This window comes from Staurois parvus, unplaced genomic scaffold, assembly GCF_062004578.1.
Source record: "Staurois parvus isolate SC_StPar_1 unplaced genomic scaffold, SC_StPar_1.0 ptg000654l, whole genome shotgun sequence".
Taxonomy (NCBI): domain Eukaryota; kingdom Metazoa; phylum Chordata; class Amphibia; order Anura; family Ranidae; genus Staurois; species Staurois parvus.
The window spans coordinates 737,757-762,418 of NW_028318450.1; the positions used below are offsets into that span (position 1 = coordinate 737,757).

General features: G+C 43.8%; 1 protein-coding gene across 1 annotated transcript in view; it reads right to left on the reverse strand.

Annotated features, from left to right (window-relative positions):
- Nucleotides 1-24,662, reverse strand: part of LOC149448860 (guanylate-binding protein 6-like) — a 203,344-nt gene that overhangs the window by 59,254 nt on the left and 119,428 nt on the right. Inside the window, exon 9 of the mRNA XM_089694173.1 lies at nt 3,865-4,058. Within this exon, the coding sequence (XP_089550299.1) occupies nt 3,865-4,058 (194 nt within the window). The remainder of the gene's footprint in view (nt 1-3,864; nt 4,059-24,662) is intronic.

Consider the following 24,662-nt stretch of genomic DNA (forward strand, 5'->3'; position numbering starts at 1 on the left):
AGATTTCGGAAAACATGCGCATGTTGGAGTAATTTCAAATCCACTTCTTCTTATCACAGAATAGTAAATGAGCAATCTCGATCTCAGGATTGAATTCCCTTGGGAAATATCTGGTTCATCGAAGATGCTTTTCTCACACGTACAGATAGACTGTAGTGCTATATCATATGTCTTGCGGGGTTTCTAATCCGTGTGTTACCCATTGGTCGGATCTTGCATGTGACATATACTAAGCTATATTACTTTGCTGACTTTGCTAATACTTGGGGAGGTGACCTAGCTTAACGTTTTATCGCCTCTATACACCACTGTCACTCAACCCATCCCCCCCCCATATATAAATAATATATATATATTTTTTTTTGTTTGTTTGTTTGTCCCACCTATCCTCTCATCCTACATCTCTTCTTCTTGCTGTCCTTCTTTCTGATCTCTCTTCTTGTCCACACCTGTTATATCACCTTATCAGTCATTCTTCAACCATATAGTGCATTCACCCTCACACAGATAGGACTCACTTCATCTATATTATACATTTAAACTAGGTACATGTAAACCATGACTTTATTAACATCTATTGCCGTTCAGGCTCTAATCTTCATATCACCTCATCTTTAAGCATTGCTGATATTCCAGACGAGACAACATAAACCTTCAGTGTTGCACCTACGTTCCTCTAAGTATTCATTGGTTTGAATTGTAAGCTTGATGTACTGTTTTATACCACATTGCTTTGTATTACAGTTTACACTGAATCCCGTCTGCGAAACGGAAAGCAACATTCCATGTCTGTGTTCTGACTGTGCATTATAGCTGTATGTGCTCTATATGTTATCTTGTTGATTCTTAAATTAATAAAATATTTTTGGAACAAAAAAAAAAAAATAATATAGTCAAAAAAATATATATATGGGAATGTAAAACCAAAAATAAAAATAAGATAAAAAAAGTGTCCAAAGTATATGAATAAAACAAAGTATTATATAAGTGTCCAAAATAATAATTGCTGTGTATACGACACTTTTATGCGCTCACCTTCCTGTCAGCCTATTTCTAGGCTAACACAACTTTTGAAAGGTTTTTTAATGGGATCCTTTTTGATGGCATGAGCTTAGGAACTCTCCTGGGTTCTCCTGGATAGGTCACTGCTAATATGCTTGAATGGACATGATGATCTCTGCTTCCTTATATTGCTAGATATGGCTCCATCTCCCTATTTTTCTCATGTAAATAATCACAATGCGCTTTGATGTAAATAAAACCGCTCGATGCGGATGTGACAGGCTTCTTCCGTGTGTCTGCACACACTGACTATACTCCCCATTACTGAAGTCAGGTAGTTGTGGTGATGTCAGAGCCCCTCCCCAACGCGTTGCACCACAGGGTCACGTGGCTTTTTCCGGGGGATATGATAGCTCCGTGGAAGTGGGAGTGGGTATCTGTCAAATTCAGGTACCCGCTCCCCCTCCATCCCCAAAGGTCCGCAGTCTCTTGGTCATCCCCTGTACTGTCTGCAGTCTCTGGTCATCCCCTGTGCTGTCTGCAGGCTCTGGACATCTGTACTGTGTCCGCAGTCTCTGGTCATCCCCTGTACTGTGTCCGCAGTCTCTGGTCATCTCCTGTACTGTGTCCGCAGTCTCTGGTCATCTCCTGTACTATATCTGCAGTCTCTGGTCATCTCCTGTACTATGTCCACAGTCTCTGGTCATCTCCTGTACTATGTCCACAGTCTCTGGTCATCTCCTGTACTATGTCCGCAGTCTCTGGTCATCTCCTGTACTATGTCCACAGTCTCTGGTCATCTCCTGTACTGTGTTCGCAATCTCTGGTCATCTCCTGTACTATATCTGCAGTCTCTGGTCATCTCCTGTACTGTCTGCAGTCTCTGGTCATCTCCTGCACTGTGTCCGCAGTCTCTGGTCATCTCCTGTACTGTGTCTGCAGTCTCTGATCATCTCCTGTACTATGTCTGCAGTCTCTGGTCATCTCCTGTATTGTGTCCGCAGTCTCTGACCATCTCCTGTACTATGTCCGCAGTCTTTGGTCATCTCCTGTACCATGTCCGCAGTCTCTGGTCATCTTCTGTACTCTGTCGGCAGTCCTTGGTCATCTCCTCTACTGTGTCCGCAGTTTCTGGTCATCTCTTGCACTGTGTCCGCAGTCTCTGGTCATCTCCTGTATTGTGTCCGCAGTCTCTGACCATCTCCTGTACTATGTCCGCAGTCTTTGGTCATCTCCTGTACCATGTCCGCAGTCTCTGGTCATCTTCTGTACTCTGTCGGCAGTCCTTGGTCATCTCCTCTACTGTGTCCGCAGTTTCTGGTCATCTCTTGCACTGTGTCCGCAGTCTCTGGTCATCTCCTGTACTGTGTCCGCAGTCTTTGGTCATCCCTGTACTGTGTCTGCAGTCTCTGGTCATCTCCTGTACTGTGTCCGCAGTCTCTGGTCATCCCTGTACTGTGTCTGCAGTCTCTGGTCATCTCCTGTACTGTTTCCGCAGTCTCTGGTCATCTCCTGTACTATGTCCGCAGTCTCTGGTCATCTCCTGTACTGTGTCCGCAGTCTCTGGTCATCTCCTGTACTGTGTCCGCAGTCTTTGGTCATCTCCTGTACTGTGTCCGCAGTCTCTGGTCATCTCCTGTACTGTTTCCGCAGTCTCTGGTCATCTCCTGTACTGTGTCCGCAGTCTCTGGTCATCTCCTGTACTGTGTCCGCAGTCTTTGGTCATCTCCTGTACTGTGTCCGCAGTCTCTGGTCATCTCCTGTACTGTGTCCGCAGTCTCCGGTCATCTCCTGTACTGTGTCCGCAGTCTCTGGTCATCTCCTGTACTGTGTCCGCAGTCTCTGGTCATCTCCTGTACTGTGTCCGCAGTCTCCGGTCATCCCCTGTACTGTGTCCGCAGTCTCTGGTCATCTCCTGTACTGTGTCCGCAGTCTCTGGTCATCTCCTGTACTATTCTTTACTTAGCATCATGTTTAAGTGTCCTCTGTGTAGTTTCTACATATCTTGTGACTCTATGCTGAAGGATACAAGCTTGTGGTATCCGGACAGTCACATGTATTCCTGTAGGTTTTTTTTTGTGTTTTTGCCAATATCCCGGTATATATAGCTAAAAACATTCAAAACTCATTTGATTTTTTTTTTAGACTCTATGTTGGTGTTTACAATATTACCGGGTAGTGGAGGCTTCTGATAACCCCCAGCTTGTGTTCCCATAGGTGGTGTGAAACAAACACAGGATAATAATGTGATCTTTGATATTGAACTTTGCACTCTGTGCGGTACATAATGCATTATCCAAAAAATATTTTTTTAAATCTTGACAATTTAATTTTATCTTGTTGTCAACTGATTTGATGTGTCCAGTGAAGGTTTGTGCACTGTGTGTATTGACCAAGGTGTCACCCAGGTGTCTGTTTATGGTAACAGGATTACCCTTTGCGCTTTAAATGTTGAATAGTTTGTCAGGACTTGTGTCGATGGGTTTTGGGCTTGTTTGACATCAGTTTACTTCTGAGAATATTCAGAATTCATTGACAGGTACATTTGGCCTGCTTTAAGTGGCTTTTTCATTCTCATAGACTTATATGGGAATGCAAAACTCATCAGGAATGGACTAAAGCCCATTGCACCAGGTCGTTACCATGTGTTCAGCCATAACCAGCATGTCCCCTTGATGGGAATTTACTATTATTAATTATTCCATGACCTTGGTGACTGAAAATCTTCATAGGCCCACTCCAGTAGAAGGGACATAAATGTAATAAGTGATTTACCTGCATCCCAGTTGTGTTTTTAAGTTCATGGCCACAATATGAAATTTCAGTTCCAATAAGTAAATGAGCCAAAATCATTAGTCTTACCCTTTCCTTGTCTTTTATGAATATTTCCGTTTTCTCAGCCATCAGTTTTCTCTCTTCCTCCATCTTTTCCAATATCTTCTTCTCTGTCTCCTCGAGACAGATTTTCTTAGCATCTTCCATCTCTTTTTTCCTTGTCTCTTCCAGTTCTTGCAGTTTTTTTTCCATCTCCTCACATTTTTTTTTAGTTTTTTCCTCTGAAAAAACGTGCAAAGAGGAATTAAAATAATACATAGGATGTTTTATTATAATGCATAATATTTGAACATGTATAAAGTTAGTTTACTTTGGCTCCATGATACAAAACACCATTTTTTTCACAGAGAATAGGTGCAGAAACTCCCCACTTCTGTGTCACTTCTTGTCCACCCTCTACCCACCCCACCCCCACCCCACCCCGAGCACTGTTCCTTTTAGAGAATACAGAGCCAAGTATTATTTTGTTAGCTTTCACAATATGACCAGGTAATGGAGGCTTCCCATAACCCCCAGCTTGTGTTCCCATAGGTAGTGTGAATCAAACTGCCATAAATTGTATGGAATTTTTTAATGAGAGCAAGAAAAGCAGTAAAAAAAGATTCTATTTTGTTTGCAGCAATAGAACCCCCCACTACCAACAAAATACAACCCCCAGCAGCAACAACAGATCTCACAGCAGCCAACATTAATAGACTCTCCAGCAGCCAGCAACAACAGACCACTCCCTCAACAGTCGATCCCTTCAAGCAACAATTGACCCCCAGCAACAATAGATCCCCCATCAGCAACAATAGACTGCCACTAAATAATATATCCCCTCCAGTGACAACAGATCCCATAGCAGCCAAAAAAAATAGATCCTCCAGAACTCTCCAGCATTCCTGCCAATAGATACATCTAGTACTGGAACTGCATTCCCGCTGAAAAAAAGCCCTGCAAAACGCTATTAATATATATATATATATATATATATATATATATACAGTTGTGTGCAAAATAATAGCAGTCAGACATCACTAACCGGATCAATCACTGTTTTTGGTGGAAATGATATTTCTACATGGCAGATAATTTCCTAGCAGGTGTAGTAGAGTAATAGAAATCCAACAGACCCAACAGTCATGACATGCATGCTGCTGATTCTGTGTCATTGAATCACTCATTGAAAGGGGCATGTTCAAATAATAGCAGTGTGGAGTTCTATTAGTGAGGTCATTCATTCTTTGAAAAACAGGTGGCAATTATTGCCCTTATTTAAGGAAGGAAGGCAGCAAATGTTGTACATGCTGGTTACAGTGCATTTCTCTCTGAAATTCTGAGGAAAATGGGTCGTTCCAGACATTGTTCAGAAGAACAGCGTACCTTGATTAAAAAGTTGATTGGAGAGGGGAAAACATATAAAGAAGTGCAGAAAATGATCGGCTGTTCAGCTAAAATGATCGCAAACGCTTTAAAATGGCAATCAAGGGGGCGTGTCCAAGATGGCGACCGGAGCGGCCACATAATCCGGAGCTCCGTCGCCGACCCATACAATCCACCGCCATCCGTGCTGCTGCGGACCACGGCGGAGCGGCTGGATCCTTAGGTGCTTCCCCTGTGCCTGGGAGAGAGGCCCCGGAGGATATCTCCGCCATCTGTGGCGGCGGATGCGCGCGGCCTGGCGCGGCCGCATGGTCAGGGACTCCGGAGGTTTGTGTCTGCATCCGCTGCCATCCGGGCGGCGTCGGATCTCCCTGGGACATCGGTGACACCCTCTGCATCCCCTGGGCCTGGGGAAGAGGCGGCGCAGCATATTGCCGTTCCCTGTGGCTGCGGCCTACTGCATCCGGTCCGGACCTCCTCCCCCTCGCATCCGAGCCACGGTGAGTGCAGGAGGCTGGTGGATACTGACCATCCTGTCCCCCTTTGGTGACTCGGGAGACGGGACTCCCGCCCACCACTCCAGGGACCCCGTTCCTCTGTGATTGCGGCCTTTGCTGGGCCCAGAAGCTCGCTGAGGCCTATATACTGCCCTGGAGGGGTGCATGGGCTGACTAGATTTGCCCTGGAGGACTCTTAGGCCATCATGAGGGATCCTCTGTTCTATGCTTGCCCCCCCCGTTCCTCCCAGATCCTGGAGCTATTAATGGGGTGCACCACGGCCTATGTCCACTCTACATCTTCACAGCTTGCTAACTGTATTTACAATATAAAGTTTTTTCGGATAAGCTTGACAGCGTTTATGTAAATACAATCCTAGACCTGATTCGGGCGTTATAGGTCCCCTGGGGTCAATATCTCCTTTTGTTATCCAATTTCCAGTTGATCACCCCCAGGAGACTCCCTGTATGCCGTCCACCAAAAAAAAGAAGGGACAAGCTCAAAAGTCCCTCACGACATATCTACTTAAGACACACGAGATTTGCAACATGTCTCCAGGTGACGCGGAACGAGCATCCCCATCCGGACCCATGCAGGATATCACAGCTCCTTCATTAACTCTGGTCAGTGAAGATGCACGGCAACTTACAAAGGGTGACCTGGAATCTTGCTTGGAAACCATGTACACCAAACTGGCCGCCAAATTCCAATCAAAATTACACAAAAGCACTAATGTTCTCTCTCAGGAAATAGCCACATTTGGCTCTAGAACCGATCGCTTGGAAACTAAACATGATGAACTTAGCCTGGCCTATGGGGACCTTTCCAGAGAACATGATCATCTACAAACGGCCTTTTTACAATTGCAGGCACAGGTTGAGGACCTTGATAATCGCAACCGCAGAAATAATCTGCGAGTCAGGGGAATTCCGGAATCTGTATCTGATCTCTCACAAACCGTTACCAAGCTATTCAAATCTCTCCTTCCGGATCGCAGCCCCGGGTCCTTTGCCTGTGATCGCATCCATAGAGCCCTGCGCCCTAAACCCCCTAGTGATAAACCGCCTAGGGACATTGTTCTGTGTCTAAAGGATTTCCTGACCAAAGAAGACATACTCAGAGCTGCTCGCAATACTCCAACGATCTCCTTTGAAGGCTCGGTTTTACAAATTTTTCCAGATGTTTCTCCGGCTACGTTGGAGAAGCGCAGGAAAATGAAGGAGGTTACAACGGCTCTCTTTTCAGCTCGTATCCGTTATAAATGGGGCTTCCCTTTTAAGTTGATAGTTCCACATAATGGGAGCACATATATTGCTACATCCCTTCCTGAAGGCAGAGAGATCCTGACCAAGTTGGGCCTGGTGGATGCCCCATCGCCTCAGCGTCCTCCCCCTACACCTCGTGTCTCTCCTATCTGGCACACTCCATCTCCACGGAGGGACAGGAGGAGGGCCCGACAAGAACTAGGCTGATGGGACCATGCCTTCCTGCCTATTATTACTTGTATCGATGTTCTGCGGTCTGTGGTCTGCGGTTTCCCTTGATTGGGATAGGAGGCAACCCACAGGGTTTCTATTTTTCAGCATCCCCTACACTTTGGGGATATGTGTTTTTGTGGATGCTATTGTGCTGTTTCTGTGTTTCTATAGACTATATATGCTCTCTCGTTGACAACTGGATGTGTTTAAGTCTAACAAGGGTCTTCGGGCCCTCTGAATATCGCCCACTGATTCATGGTCTCACAACTCTTGGACACCCTGCCTCCTGACATGACCGGAGGAATCACCGCCCGATTGTGGGGTGACGGCTCCGTTTTCCATGTGTTATGGAGACAGGGTTTGGGCCCGATTGTCCCTTTGATGTTGAAATTTTTTGTTTATTCAGGTACGGCTAATTGCCTGCCTGATCCATGTCTCTCAGTTACTCTTTTCATTGTCGAAGCTATCATTGCTTCACTTTTACTGGTTTTTGTCTTTTTTTCCTCAAAACTTTAGTACATGATGTTGGCTTGATGCCGGTGTGTGGACGTCACGACCCCCATTTTGGGGTCTGGATGTCCCCCAGACTGGTAATGCTACCCGTAAGTCTATTTGTTACGGACTTGAAGGTCCTTACATCTAGCCAAATAATTCGAGTATATGTCTTGTCAATGTGTATTTTTTGCTGATAGTAATAATTTTTGCATATTATGGTGATTCAATGTTTCTCGCATAATATCCAGGGTTTCAATTCGCCAAACAAGCGCAAAACAGCCTTTCTCCAGTATAGGCGATTAGGGGCTAAAATTATTTTATTGCAGGAAACACATTTTGCAGCCGCAAAACACCCGACATATTTCCACAAATCCTATAGACAAGGGTATTATACTTTACACTCCTCCAAGAGTAGAGGTATGGCCATTTTTCTGCATAATTCAATCCCCTTTGAGGTTCAACATGTGTACCGTGATCCAGACAGTAGGTTTATTATTCTTAAGGGCACCCTTTCAGGCCGAGAACTTACAATAGCAAATGTTTACGCACCGAATTCGGCACAAGCTACCTTTTTCTCAAAATTTTTTGATGTTCTTGATAGATTTTTGTCACCCCATCTGTTGGTGGGTGGTGATTTCAACCTGGTAGCAAATCCTCTTTTGGACCGTAGCTCACCCTTGCACTCTTCCCACGCCTTCCCAAAATCACTTACTAAAAGACTAGAGGCCCTCCAGTTAGTAGATGCCTGGAGGGCGCATAATGTAGGAGAATATTCATTTTATTCTCACCCACATGACTCTTATGCTAGATTAGACTATATTTATTGCACCCCTATTTTATTAGCAAACTCTAGGATAGCTAACATCCACTTGAGTCCTTGATCAGATCACAATATTATAGCCTTGTCTATCACATGTATGGGACTTGCACCCACTCCCTTCTCATGGAGACTCAATGATTCTATGCTTACGGATGTTGACTCCCGCCATGAAGTGGCTACATCTATTTTGGAATATTTTCAATCTAATTCGACTCCTGATATTTCTCCAGCCACATTATGGGTAGCCCATAAGGCGGTCCTACGAGGCCGCCTTATTTCTATGGCTTCATCCAGAAATAGAAAACGATGGCAGCAAATTCTGCTTCTTACCCGAGAGTTGGAAGCACATTACCGAAGTCATATTGCTAACCCATCTCTTCTTAATAAACAGTTATTATCTCAAAAGCGCTTAGAATTGAATACTCTGCTATCCCAAAAAACTGAAAAAGCTCTCCGCTGGTCAAAAGCCTCGTTTTTGTTACATAGCAACTCGGCTTCCACTATGTTTGCAAGGAAACTGAATCACTCCATGCACCCCCCACATATTTATAAATTGCGTACTAACTCGGGTGCTATCTCATCTCTGCCTCAGGAGGTTTTGGGCATTTTTGAAAACGTTTATTCTAACCTATTAGCCCCTCCACAGTCGGACTCTGTTTCACCAGCAGCCTCGTGGCTGGATTCTATACCCCTCCCTGCTCTTACACCTTCTCAAGTTGCTTCTCTTAATGCCCCCTGCACTCTGGAGGAGATAACTCGTGCAATTAGTGCCCTGAAAAGCTCTACTGCGCCAGGTCCAGACGGGTTCACTGCTAGTTATTACAAACATTCTGCCTCTACTTTGGCTCCCTATCTGATAACTTTATTTAATGATGTTTTGCAGGGGGGTAGGTTCCCGGAGGAGATGCTGTTGGCTAACATGTCTTTTTTTTTTTTTCTATTCCAAAAAACTTTTTATTGAAGTATGAAAGGTAAACAAATGATAGACAGATACGGATCGCAGTCCGTGCAAAATTTCCAGTACGTTCTCCCGTAACGCAGACGGGATCAAGACAATATATTAATTTGTAGAACATCAGAGGACGGAGTTCCACAGTAAGGTAAAAATGATAGACGTAACCATAGCAATACTGACAGTAGCATGTACTTTAGATAATTATGGTATACACTAGGCTCTATGTAAGGAGAGTATACATAAGCGGATTCTGAAGTGGTCGACAAAAGTATCCTCTTAAGGCATCTATGACATATATTTCCATCTCAAAAAAAATGTGGGTTACTGTTGTAGAATATTGTTACATCTGTATAGCTATGGGTGTTCCGTACCGAATGAGAATAATAGCTAATTAGACTATGAGAAAAGAGGGTGTAAATGAGAGAAAGAAAAGAAAAGAAAGAGAGGAGCGTGGGGATGGAGGAAGAATATGAGATGAGATATCAAAATGAGGTGGGAGGAGACGCACATGACAAATAGAAGGGGGGAATGGGGAGAGAGAGAGGGAGAGGAGAAAAGAAAAAAAAAAAAAAAAAAAAAAAAAAAAAAGGGGGGGGGGGGGGGGGGGGAGTGGTTGGATGATGAGGTTCATATTTAAATAAGCATAACCAGACCAGTTACATCTATTCGTATCAGCCTGGCTGTATCTAATCCATCTTTTTAATTAGCGATATAACTCAGTGAATGACCGTTAATGGAGTTATTGCCGAGGTGAAAGTTCTAGAGGCCTTCGGTGTCTCCAAATCTTTCTCGTTCAATCCCTCAGCAAGCCAAGGTAAGTATCAGTAGATTGGAAATGGGTCCAACAAGCCCAAGTCTTCCTGAATCGCTCGGGGTGATCTTTTGCCACTGAGATCAGTTCCTCCATTTCAGCAATCCTCTGGATCCTAAGAATCCACTCTCGTACGGTGGGAATATAGGCTGATCGCCAATGAACAGGGATACACTGCTTTGCCGCATTTAACATGTGTAATGCAAGGGACTTACGGTAAATCCTCACCGGAAGGGAGGAGTGATGGAGTAGACATTGTGCTGGAGTAAAGTCTAGGGTGTAAGTGGTTACTTGTCTAATGGTGTCCAAAATTTTTCTCCAGAAGGGCTGCAGCAGCGGGCATTCCCACCATATATGGAGAAGAGTACCATTTGCCTGGGAGCATCGCCAGCATAAATCTGGCACTTTAGGATCAAATTTATGAATCACAGATGGAACTCTATACCATCTGGAAAAAACTTTGTAGTTGCTTTCTTGTGTAGAAACACATATGGAACCTTTATGCATGTGATCGTAAATGTGGTTCCATTCCTCAGGTGAGATTGAAATTTCTAGATCATGCTGCCAGGCTGCACAGGCCTTCAGTGAGTGAGATGTATTGGAACTTTCCAATAGGGAATATAATTTGGATATTACATGCCTCTGTGGGAGATCTGTAAAGCAGAGTTTTTCGAAAGCAGTAAGCGGTCTTGAATAATCCTTTAGATGTGGGGAGTTACGTAGAAAATGGTGGATTTGTCTATACATCCAAGGCGTTAAGGTAAGGGCTGGCCACGCCTTTGTAATGTCTTCTCTAGATCGGAGCTTAGAATCTTTGAGAAATTGACGTACTGTTAGGTTATCTTCCCGTCTATACCCAGCGAGAAAGGTCGTAGACATCCCTGGAATAAAGTCCGGGTTCAATTTGATCGGAGTGAAAGGGCTCGGAGAGGAAGAAAGTACTTTTTCCTGAAACACTTGCGCGCTACATCGTAAAGTGGGACCTATAAGTGGGTGCATCCGAAATTCAGAAGGGACATGGGCGGTTTTCAGCCATGGGGAGGTGGAAAGTGGTATCTTCGAAAAATCAGCCTCCAAACCGACCCAGATCTTATGAATGTGATTCGTGGTCCAGTCTACTAATCTGGCTAGGTGGCAAGACCTGTAGTAACGAGAAATATCCGGTAATCCAATACCTCCATTCTTCTTGGACATAGTGAGTTGGGTGAAGCTGATTCTTGGGCGTTTATTATACCAAAGAAAAGAGGAGCAGAGCGTTTTATATGATTGAAAGAATGAATTTGGTAATTGAATTGGTATTGTTTGTAGTAAATATAATATTCTGGGGAGCACGTTCATCTTAAGTATGGCTGCTCTACCAAACCAAGAGAACCAAGGTTTATTCCACGTCTGAAGGTCTTTGGAAATGTTACGTAAGAGGGGTAGAAAATTTGTTGCATATAGTTCGGTAAGATGGGATGGTAGTTGGATACCTAAATAAGTGATAGTGTCTCGTTGCCAGGTAAAGGGAAAATTTGATGTCGCTTGTTTAACCACCTCCGGTTTTAATGATACATTAAGCGCTTGGGATTTAGAAAAGTTAATTTTGAAGTTAGCCAAATACTGAAATAATTTGAAATCCTGTAACAAATTAGGTATCGTGATATGAGGATCTGTCAGGAAAAGCAGTATGTCGTCAGCAAAGGCTGCCACTTTATGCGTTTTGCCATTGATCAAAATCCCTTTAATGTTGGCATTATCCTTAATGCAATTCAATAAGGGTTCCAGTGTAAGAATGAATAGGAGAGGTGACAGAGGGCATCCCTGTCTGGTCCCGTTGCTGATCAGAAAAGAGTCCGATAGGTGTCCGTTCACTCGCACTCGCGCTGTGGGGGCTTTATATAGAGACATGATATAGGTCAAAAAGCGCAAAGGCAGTCCAATGCCAATCAAAACTGCCTCTAGGTAATCCCAAGCTAGTCTGTCAAATGCCTTCTCGGCATCTAAAGAGAGAAAGAATCCGGACTGTTGATTTTGGGTTAACCAATGATGTATATTTATGGCCCTTATTGTGTTATCTCTGGCTTCTCTTCCCGGAACAAAACCCACCTGATCCGGGGATATGATGGATTCTATAACATGTAGTAGACGATTAGCCAGAATCTTGGCAAAGATCTTCAGATCAACATTCAATAGGGAAATTGGTCGGTAGTTTGCTGGGGACGTGTGATCCTTATTCTCTTTGGGTATAACCGTAATGTGAGCCTCGGAAAGATTGCGCATGGACTGCCCCGGAGTGTTTAATGAATTGAAAGCCTGGAGAAATGGGAGTGCTAATACGTCAAGAAAAGATTTGTAATAAGAATTAGTAAAACCGTCAGGTCCTGGACTTTTACCAGGTTTCAACTGCGTAATAGCTTGTTGTAGTTCCGCTAACGTCAGAGCACTCTCTAAATCTTTTGCTTGCGATCTAGAGATCGGTTTAGGAAGATATTGTGTGAGGAATGACTGTATAATGACCTCACGTGGCCTAGTATCAGCTGCTGATTTGGACGGTAGGGATAAATTATATAAATTAAAGTAATACTCCTCAAATTCCGCTGCAATATCCGACGGTGTTTTCAGTGTGCGTCCATTTTTGGAATGGAGCTGATATACGTGCCGAGCAGCCTTTTTCGATTGTAAAGCCCGAGCAAGAAATTTGCCGCTCTTATTTCCATGTTCGTAGAAAAGTTTTTGTTGAAGAATAAAATTACGTTTAGATTTCTTTTCCACTACCTCGCTGAGTTGTTTACGTGCTTGCTCCAGCTCATTAAAAGATCTTAATGCCATAGAACGTTTATGGGAGCACTCAAGTGTGCGGACTTTGTGCAATAATGCGTTGAATGATGCTTGCGCCATACGTTTCCGTTTAGACGAGATAGAGATTAGAATTCCACGTATCACACATTTGTGTGCCTCCCACCGTACGAGAGGGGATGTTTCCGAGGATGCATTTTCTTGAAAGTAGTTCGTCAAAGAACTACGGATCTGAAGAATAACTGATGCATCCGTTAGGAGAAATGGGTCCAGTCACCATATTTTGGAAGTACTTGGTGTATCCAGGAATTGCAAAGTGATCATAATCGGGTGATGGTCTGAAAGGATCTTCGGTTCGATCGAGGCTGACTTCAAGGCGTATAAATCTTGTTGCGAAAGAAAGAAATAATCAATTCTTGAATGGCGTTTGTGAGGCGCAGAGTAAAAGGTGTAATCTTTGTCCGAAGGGTGCAAAGTACGCCATGCATCATGTAGGAGAAGGTCTTTCAATTCAATTTTAATTTGCTTAAGTGCTTGAAACGGGATGGATGAGACCCCCGAAGATGTATCTTCCAATGGGTTCAATGCTACATTAAAGTCGCCGCCTAGAATCACAATACCCGATTGAAATGTAGCAAGTAACTTAGCTATGTTACGAAAAAATCCTACTTGTGCTGTATTGGGACTATAAATGTTGACTAAGGTAAGTGGTTTATTAAAAAGGGTGCCTTTAAGAAAAAGGAATCTTCCCTCAGGATCCTCGAGCGATTCAGAAAGTTCAAACGGAAGAGTCTTGGAAAGTAAAATGGATACCCCCTTGGCTTTCACCTCCGCATTAACCGAATGGTATGCCGTGGGATAATGAACATTGGAGAATCTAGGGACTTGGTCTGCTCGGAAATGAGTTTCTTGGATAAAGAGCACATCTGCACGAAGGCTTTTCATGTAGGTAAGAAGTTGCGAACGTTTTTCAGGTACGTTTAGGCCCCTCGCGTTAAGAGAGACCACGGAGAGTGTGCGAAATGACCGATTCGATGTGTGGTTGTTCGACATTGTGTAATCTACCCAAAAGGGTTGCTGAAGGGCAATATGTGTACCAGAAAAGTATCACGCGGGTAGGGAAAGATGAGAAAAAAAAAAAAAAAAGGGGGGGGGGAGGGGTAGAGGGGGGCAGGGGTGATGAAAAGGGGAGTAAAGAATAGTATAAAGACTGGAAAGAGACTAGTATGAATTAACAGAAAAGTTAAAATAGAGACGGAATCATAAAGGAAAGATTCAAGAAATTTGAAGAAGAAGAAAGGAAGTGTTAGGTGTATGCCCCATAAACCCAAATGTATGTATGAGGCTATTTCCCTTCCACTTCCTTTAAAGATTATATTCCAGAGGTAGAATAGACCAGCTACTCTATCTCATATTACAGCTCCCAAGAATTGGTTTTTAGCAAAATGTTATCTGGGAGTCTGAAATTAGAGTCGGAGGGTATTCAAACCCAGAGACGGCCGATTTGATAAAATACAGAATAATCTGAAAGAGGCCTAACTCTCCTAAGTAAAAGGTGTAGAGGGGAAGTAATCTAACATGAGGTGTCCTTGACACATAAACGTAGGTGGGAAAAGGCTCATTGAAGACGAGAGATAAATAATGTGTAGCAGGGGGTGGATAAAGGCTAGAGTATTATATGCCAAAGCATATTGAGCAAAATGGTGTATGTATCCACTTGGACCGTATCAAAGCTCAAGAACAGTGAAGTGTAACTATAGGAGTGGAATTGAATGTGTACCAGAGAAAAAAAAAAACAAAAAAAAAAAAAAAAAAAAAACCCTATAAGTTATGAGTGTATAACATGTGAATTTGGACAGATACTGAGAAAGTACAAATCACCTGCGCATAGCTTAAATTAACTGTAAATATGTTTAGCTATCACAGGTAAAACATAATGCAATCTATCATCTGTCTTTTCCGTAAAGATGTTGTAAACCAAGCAAAATAAACAACCAAGTCAACTAACGAGAGATTCCCATATGCCATCTCAATTGCGAATAAAGATATCTACTTCACATGAAACATTACATGACAGTAGCAACAATATCACTTATGAGTAAACTGGCGTGTAGGCCTCAGATCAAACCTCTACTTAAACCGTATTCTAGAGACAATAGAAATAGGAGACCCAACGCGGGGATGTAATATATCGCTGAACACCCCGTTGCTTACCGAACAGATACAGGATGGTGGGGGGGATGTGTCCAAAAATCCGTGGCCCAAAACGATCCCGTTACTGATCAGAGCAGCTAAAGTTTTGGGGCCAAACTAGACCCGACCACGGAATAGACTGTTAACGTAAATATCAAATATGACGGTCCAAACTCCCATAGCTGAGATACCACCCTAATCATATCTAATTAGAAGGTATGTAATAAGCCAGGGCCCAAATTGCATATTGAGGCATTTCCCATTGCTATGCAGTACGCAAACCATTTAAGGAGAGCGATGGGGACGTGCGAGAATACTATTAAAATATTGTTTACAATGATCAAACTAAAAGATAAGGGTCAGAGATATTTATGTATAACGGTACATGAAGGTGGTCCGGAGTCCCAGGAATCCAGATTACAGCATCATGTCTTAGTATACAGTAGGAGCGAGATACGCCTCTCCGTGCAATAATAAGCCATATGGGCTGCTATCCTCTGTCAATACAGTAACTATATGTGTAGAGGCTAGGCCCAAGGCAAACCAGAGTTTATAGAGAGATAGACATGACATACAACTTTCAAAGACCATAATATTAAGATTCAAATAGTAGGATCATAAAGACTCCCCAACCACCTGTAACACGTTCTCAATATAGTGGGATCCAGAAAGGCAGGCCGCAGCCCAAACAAGGGTTTAGCCCGCGTCTCTGGATCCCAACCGCGTTTTCGTTCCTATATCCGACAGGGTTTAATCATGTATTATGTTGGGCCTTTACTTACCACGCTAGTAAATTGTAGTACTGGTAGGGATATTCACCAGAATACCAGTAGGGTTGTCCTGGCCTAGCTCATCAATACCACAACCGAGGGTACAACAACAATTATATGCCAGCAAGACAAATATATATCACTGAGAAATAATATACGTAAAAGTTTTAACAACGTGATGCGATACACATACCCTTAAGTCCAGACTTCAGGTATACCAGAGAAGTTAGATATGACATATAACGGAACCTAGAATACAAAGATAAGCACATACTCGATCCACTATAGGAGTAGTCTCGAAGTGCGGGGTTGCTTATACCCCTTCGCCTTAGTAGGTGGTAACGGGGAGAAGTTATTCATGGCGCGCCTTGCGGTGTGCAGGTGATGCTGGTAGACTGTCTCCAGTAATAAGCCTCCTACGAACCGGGGAAGTTGAAGCTTGATGTGTTAACTTGCGTTGTCTGTCTCCGCTCGAGGGGCCAGTAGATTGTGCTTCCATAGGGCCTTCATCTGGCTGCGATTGTAGAAAAGGTTCAGTGGACCAATTTGGAATGTCAGGTAATGGGATACTCAAGATTTCACAAAACGGTGCAAGATCCTCCGGAAACCTCATGAGAGCTGATCTCCCCAAATGTGTTGCAGATAGACCAAACGGGAACTTCCAACGGTAGGCGATACCTTTAGAGCGAAGTAGATCTAGTAAAGGGCGTAGGTCTTTCCTGCGTTGTAGGGTAAGATGGGAAAGATCTTGGAATAGTTTAATTTCGGAATCCTGGTATAACAAGCGTTGTTTATCTCGAGCTCTGCGTAATATGTCCTCTTTAAGTCGGAAGTCGACTAGACAGCAAACTATATCTCTCGGTGGGTCAGAATCTCTGCCTTTAGGACGCAACGCCCTGTGGAGGCGTTCAAACTCAATTGGAGATTCATGTGGTCTTTCTAAAAGATCATTAAAGATGGAGAGAAGAGCTTGGGCAAGGTGGCTAGGCTCAATTGCTTCTGGTACACCGCGCACCCTTAAATTGTGTCTTCTACCCCTATTATCCAAATCTTCGATGTGACGATCGAGTTCTCTTAGGTGCATGGTGTGTGTGTCAACCTGCTTACGCATATCATGGATAGCAAGGCCTTGCATATTAACTTTATCTTCTACCATGTCCAGCCTATAGGCTACTGCCTGTAGGTCAATGTGTAGCTCAGCTATGGCCGAGGAAAGAGACTCTTTGATATCCGACGCAACCGCTTTCAAGTCTCCTATGGTGAGGTGAGCAGGTTCAGAACGACCCGCTGCGGCAGCTGCCGCCATACTCAAAGGCTGGGAAGAGAACTCCTTAGCAGGCGAATGCAATGGGGATGCAAGGGCGGATGAATCTGCGTGATCCGGAGTGTGAGATCGAAATAATTCCGGAATGCTGCGATTAGCCGGACCACCTGTACGGCGAGGGGATCTGGAGCGAGGAGTGGCTGCCTTCTTATCTGCTTTCCCCATGTCGGCAGCGACTCTTGATTCTGATTGCGTAGCCCCACCTACGTGTGTCAAGGCTCAAGGAATTATATTACCATTTTCTCTGGGGTCAGACTGTGTCCCCCAAAACTGGAAAGTGAAAATAGGGATAGATAGTGGAAAACAAGCCCTAAGTTGTACTGTACGTCTCCGCGTGCTTGAGATTAAAGGCGAGACAAGGAAGACACTTATTTTGCCGTGGAAATGCAGTGACTATCGCTGCCTTCCCTGTATATGAATCTGTGGGTGATGTAACGACCGTAAGCCTAATCTCAGCACAGCTTCCTTTTTTATGGGCTGTAGCAAGGTCTCCGCAATAAGCCGGTGTTCCCTGGGTTTGTGTGGGGGATGTCTCGATGGACTCTGGAATGCTGGTAGTTGTCTGAGGGATGAGGTATGCGTGCTAGGCAAGTGATCCTCCTTTGGGTGTGATTGCAGCCAGCCTGTGTAGGGTGGGAAAGGTCCTGGGCCTACTAGGCCGCATTAATCCTCGCCACCCCTGTATCCCATATGGGGGGGAGGGAAGGTGAGCAGGATGCTCATCCAGGACGTCCTGACAGGCACGGAGGGATGACAGGCAGCAGACCACAGAACGGGCGGGAGGGGGGGGTTATCAGTCCTCCCCCTTCCTGATCCTGCACCCACCTTCACACCACCGCTGACCGGCCTGTCATGCGCCAGAGGGCTCCGCGGCTCCACTCGGCCGCAACAGGCCGCACCAGATCGCCACCCCAGAACGTCTCGGAGGGATGACAGGCAGCAGACCACAGAACGAGCGGGAGGTGGGGGTTATCAGTCCTCCCCCTTCCTAATCCTGCACCCACCGTCACACCACTGCTGACCGGCCCGTCATGCGCCAGAGGGCTCCGCGGCTCCACTCGGCCGCAACAGGCCGCACCAGATCGCCACCTCAGAACGGCTCCAGAAGCGCCTCCGGCTGCCCGGCCTCAATGTAGCAGGGACGGGTGAGTAACCCGCTCAACCCTATCCTCTCATACGACCTGGATGCCAGTGGAGTATATATCGAGCCGCCGGAGCTCCAGGTCATGCGACTTGTCCGGTCGCCATCTTGGACACGCCCCCAACATGTCTTTAATACCCAAACCACAGAAAGACCACAGCTTACCACAAAATTATAGACCAATCTCAGTAATGAATAATGATCTGAAAATATTTAGCCAAATTTTGGCGCACAGGTTGGCCCCTATTATCTCCTCTTTGGTCTCTCCGGACCAATCTGGATTTATCCCAGACAGATTTATCACTGATAATATTCGCCTCATGCTCAATGTTATTCAAGATGCCAATTTACACTCTAAAGAGGTCCTGCTGATGAGTCTGAATATAAACAAGGTCTTTGACAGAGTTAAATGGGCTTTAATGACAAATTTTTAGCCGGTATACACGCCCTATATGACTCTCCGAAGACAAGAATACGGCTCCCTGGCTGCAATTCAGACTTTTTCACATTGGGTAGAGGTACCCGTCAGGGCTGTCCCCTTTCACCCCTTTTATTTGCACTGGTGTTGGAACCCTTGGCAGTAGCGATCAGATCACACCCGGATATTTCAGGCTACCCATTGTTAGTCTCACAATTTAAAATGAGCATGTATGCTGATGATGTTATGCTTTTTCTTACTAACCCGTTGACTTCATTGCCTAATTTATGTGTCATACTGAATGATTTTGCTATAACGTCAGGTCTTACTGTTAATTTTACCAAATCGGTGGTTATGCCGGTTAATATTCCTGATTCCCTAAGTGCATCTCTCCGCAGTTCTTTTCCATTCCGCTGGTCTACAGACCGGATATCCTATTTAGGTATTAACCTCACTCCCAGTTATTCAGATATGTTTGCTGCTAATTATCCACCATGTGTATATCACGTCTATCTACTCTACTGAGGATTTGGCATGGTTATCCTATTTCCTTCTTGGGTAGAGTCACGGCTGTTAAAATGAATATTTTGCCTAAACTTCTTTATCTTTTTAGAGCACTTCCAGTTCCAGTCTCAAAAACGTTTCTGAACCAATTTCAGCGGACCATTAATAATTTTATCTGGGGTAATAAGCGTGCACGTTTTGCCTCAGCGATTTTATACCGCTCACAACGGACTGGAGGTCTCGGTCTTCCCAATTTTTGGCTATATTACCTTTCAGCTCGTTTTGCGCACCTATCACAGTGGGCAACTATTAACTCTCAGATCCCATGGGTCAAGTTTGAATCTCAGTCCATACGCCCATTCTACTTACCGAGCATTTTGTGATCCAGGGTCTCTCCACGTTCACTTACCTTTTATAACTCCATAGTGACCCATTCAATGACACTTTGGTCCACATACAAATTTAAATTAAATTTGGTCTGTCCTATTCCCCCCGGTATTTCATTTTTTGGTGATCCAACTTTTGCACCAGCTTTTTCTTCTCCTCAACTGTTTCGTTGGTGGTATGATCAATCTCTTATCAGATTATCTGATTTTCAAAGTGGAGGATCTTACATTACCTTTGATATGCTGCGTGCGCTTTTTGATATTCCCTTTCGCGAGTACCATCGTTACCGACAGATTAGACACTTTTTTGAATCACATTTTGGCCTTACACCGTCTTCTCCAGTTTCTTTTTGAACGTACCAGCCATGACTCTCCCAGGGGTAGGGGTCTTATTTCCAATTTTTATCACCAATCTTTACTTTGTCTTTTTCATACGCCTCCGTTGTACCGACAAAGGTGGGAGGAGGATAGTGGTACCACTTTTTCGGATGAGGATTGGGATTCCATGGTGGATAATATCTGTAAAAGCTCTCGATCTCTTTCGGTTCGTGAAACGGCCCTTAAGGTTTTAACTAGATGGTATTATACCCCATCAAGACTACATAGATTGTACCCACAAACGTCTCCTCTATGTTTTCGAGGCTGTGGTTTTACAGGCACTTTGGTGCATATATTTTGGGATTGCCCGTCCATATCTTTGATTTGGCACAGGATATCCGAGGTGGCCACCTCACTGGCGGGTACCCCAGTATGCTTATCTATTCAGACTTGCCTATTGGGGGCTCATATCCCAGGGATCCCTGATGCCATTATGAGATTGATACATACTATTTGTATTGCCACTTTATGGTCTATTGCCTTACACTGGAGATCCAATGCTGTACCTTTGGCCTCCATCCTACACAGAATTGATGCTGTAATGCTCATGGAACGCATTCATTATACTCTGCTGGATAAGATGCACTTATTTGATAAAAAATGGGAGTCATGGAGGGATTATAGACATTTATTGATAACGTTTTCAGTAAACAATGACTGACAGATACTGTTGACAGACGTATCATTCAATTTCTCTTATCATTAACGTATTTCATGTACTTGCAATCTACTTTTCTTCTGTTTCTTCTCTTCCTTATTATGATATATTTTTCTGAATTGTACTTTTCAAAAGTGCCTTGTTTTTGCAGTTAATATTTGAAAATGTGCTGTTATTTTATTGTCTACTTATATTCAATAAAATCGTTTGTAAACAAAAAAAAAAAAATGGCAACCAAAACCTGAAAGACGTGGAACAAAGCGAAAAACTACCATTCAAATGGATAGAAGAATAGCCAAAATGGGGCGGACTCAGCCAACAATCAGCTCCAGGAAGATGAAAGAAGGTGTGACATTCCCTGTGAGGACTGTTACAATTAGAAGACGCCTATGTGAAGCCAAGCTATCTGCAAGAAGCCCCCGCAAAGTCCCACTGTTGGGAAAAAGACGTGTGCTGAAGAGGTTACAATCTGCCAAAGAGCACATTGACTGGCCTAAAGAGAAATGGCGCAACGTTTTGTGGACTGATGGAAGTAAGATTGTTCTTTTTGGGTCTAGTGGCCGGAGACAGTTTGTCTGACGACCCCCAAACACTGAATTCAAGCCACAGTACACTGTGAAGACAGTGAAGCATGGTGGTGCAAGCATCATGATATGGGGATGTTTCTCATACTACGGTGTTGGGCCTATTTATCGCATACCAGGGATCATGGATCAGTTTGAATCCATCAGAATACTTGAAGAGGTATAACTGCCTTATGCTGAAGAGGAAATGCCCTTGAAATGGGTGTTCCAACAAGACAACGACCCCAAACACACCAGTAAACGTGCAACATCTTGGTTCCAGACCAACAAGATGGACGTTATGGAGTGGCCAGCCCAATCCTCGGATCTTCATCCAATAGAAAACTTGTGGGGTGACATCAAAAATGCCGTTTCTGAGGCAAAACCAAGAATAAAGAAGAACTGTGGAATGTGGTCCAATCATCCTGGGCTGGAATACCTGATCACAGGGGCCAGAAGTTGGGTGACTCCATGCAACACAGATGTACAGCAGTTCTCAGAAACAGTGCGACTACAACCAAATATTCATGAAGTCATTCAAAGGAAAGCAAAATCTTCAAACATTTCTCAGTTTATATAGTGAATGTTTGAGTTTGTAAAGAAGAATACAAACACTGCGATTTTTTTTGAACTGTCTAATATTCACTTTTCTTCCATTTTTTTAGAGGAACAACACAAATTTGATGTATTTTTCTTCATGTTTTGATTTGGAATAGAATGTGTCGTGTTCCCAATGAATTTGTGTGGATGGAAATAAAAGCTATTAGAAGGATTTTCAGCTTTATTCACTTTTTTCAACACACTGCTATTATTTTGAACACAACTGTATATAGCCAAAACTTTTTTCAAAGTTTTGAATAGCATATGGAAGGGTTAAAACTCATCAGCGGTGACACTGTCTGTGCCTCATATTGATGATTGCCCTTCACTTTCAATGTAAATGCAATTGTATAAAAATTTAGGGAAATCTACTCTTGGACCATTCTCCCTAAGTCCCTGGTCACACTGATAGGACTTTGAAATTGTGCGACTTCCAGTGAAGTCGCACAATTTCAAAGTCTGATGTCATTCCGACTTCAGGTGAGACTTGTAAAACATGGATGTCTATGCAAGTCGCACCTGAAGTAGTGCATGCACTACCTTCAAAATCAGTGCGACTCCGACCAAGTCAGAATCACACCGATATGACTACTTTAATTGCGGACAATAGGGTGCAAATCGCATGGCAAGTTGCACCCGGTATGACTCGGCACTAAACCAGGTATACCCACTGAAAGACTCTTCTGTTCCAGTGCCAACTCAAAATATTTGATTTTCCTCACTTTCAGGTATAATGGGCAATGGCAACAAACAGAAATGCTGAATATCACCAACAGGGACACAGATGGCAATGAATGAACAAGCTAAAGTGGAGCTCCACCCAAAAGGGAAAGTTCCACTTTAAGCCTTTGTCCCCCATTCCCTGTTAAGGATTTGCACTTTTGGAGAGGGGGTACCTGAATTTGGCAGGTACTGCTCCCACTTCCGCTGCGATTTCCTAGGTGATTGGAATCAGAAGTTGTCCTCCCTCCCCATAGCCTTCTGGGACATGTGACAGGTCCCAGAAGACTACAGGACTATTCACAAGGCACAGCGCTTCTTGCGCATGCGCAGTGGGCACCAAGCTGTCACAGCCAGGAGCCCACATTGAAGATGCCGGTGCTGGGGAGAGAAGACGTCTGAAACCAGCCATGGTGAGTACAGGTAAGTGTCTGTATTTTAAAAGTTACAGTTTTTGTAGCTGCTGACTTTTATTTTTAGTTTTATTCAACTGGAACTCTGCTTTAACATCAATTTGGTTTAGTCCTGCAGCATCCTCTCCCTCAAACAGGGCTAATCCACAACAATTTCTAAAGGCAATAAGGGGGCACTCTTTACGTCTGGAGGAAAAGAAATGTAATCTCCAAATACGGAAAGGTTTCTTCACAGTGAGAGCTGTGATAATGTGGAATAGACTCCCTCAAGAGTTGGTTGTGGCCAGCTCAGTGGATTGCTGTAGGAAAGTCCTGGATTCTTTCTTGGATACACAGAATATAACTGGATATAACATTTATAGGGAAAGGTGATCCAGGGAATATCCGATTGCCTCTCGGGGGATCAGGAAGGAATTTTCTTTCCCCTGCAGGAGCAAATTCTATCATGCTTTGCTGGGTTTTTTGCCTTCCTCTGGATCAACTGTGGGTGTAGGATTATAACTTTTGTTTTTTTTGGTTGAACTGGATGGACTTTTGTCTTTTTTTCAGCCAGACTAACTATGTAACTATGTAGTAAAGCAAAGGGGAGCATGAATCTAGTTCTTTATTGTAGATAAAGTTTTAAGGATAAAACCTATAAACCAGGAGCCCACATTGAAGATGCCGGTGCTGGGGAGAGAAGACGTCTGAAACCAGCCATGGTATAATGACTCATAAACATTCATGGGAATAGTACATAATATATAAATGAATCATGGTGACAATCTGTGTTTTTCAGTATTCCAGTTTGGGCAGTAAACCAAAAAGCATCTCCGTCTGTTATACTTACCCAAACTCCTGAGATACCACCCTCAAATTTTCTTGGCCACCCAACAATTGCGTGCATAACAGTATCATAATGAAAGCCCAGTGTACTTACATTGTTGCAGAATCCATCTTTCCTCTTTTGGCTGGCCTGGGGAGATTGCAACATCATATCTGCCCTGGACCTTTCGTGATGATACTGTGATATGCCTGTAAATTGAAGTGCTACACTGCTGCTAAGAGGTCCAGATACAACTTTATTCCAGCAAAGGTCAAGGAGACAATCCAAATGGTATGCAGCAAATTTCACAGCGTAAATGTTGCTAAGGTCTGTGATTTTATTCACACTGGAAGGAATACCATTAAAAGTCCAGTTCACATCTACTCCATTCACATTGTGTTCAATCAAGTCCTCATGAAGGGGCATCTTTGGACCCCTGAAATGCATAGCCTACTCTTTGGATTGTCCCCCTGACTTTTATTGGAATAAAGTTGTATTTGGACCTCTTAGCAGTGGTGTGGCGCTTCAATTTACATTTTTGTTATGGTTGAACTTAGAAGATGGAGCCCCAGTGCGTGGCACAGGACACAGGCATCTGACACAGAATTGTTGATTTCTGAAGAGTCTTATATAGTCTACAGAGACGGAGAAAAATGAGAGGACACAGATCAATGTTCCATTACAAAGGACTTGCAATGTGAATTTTTTAGAGACTGATGGGGTCTTTTTAAGGTTAGACTGAAAGGAATACT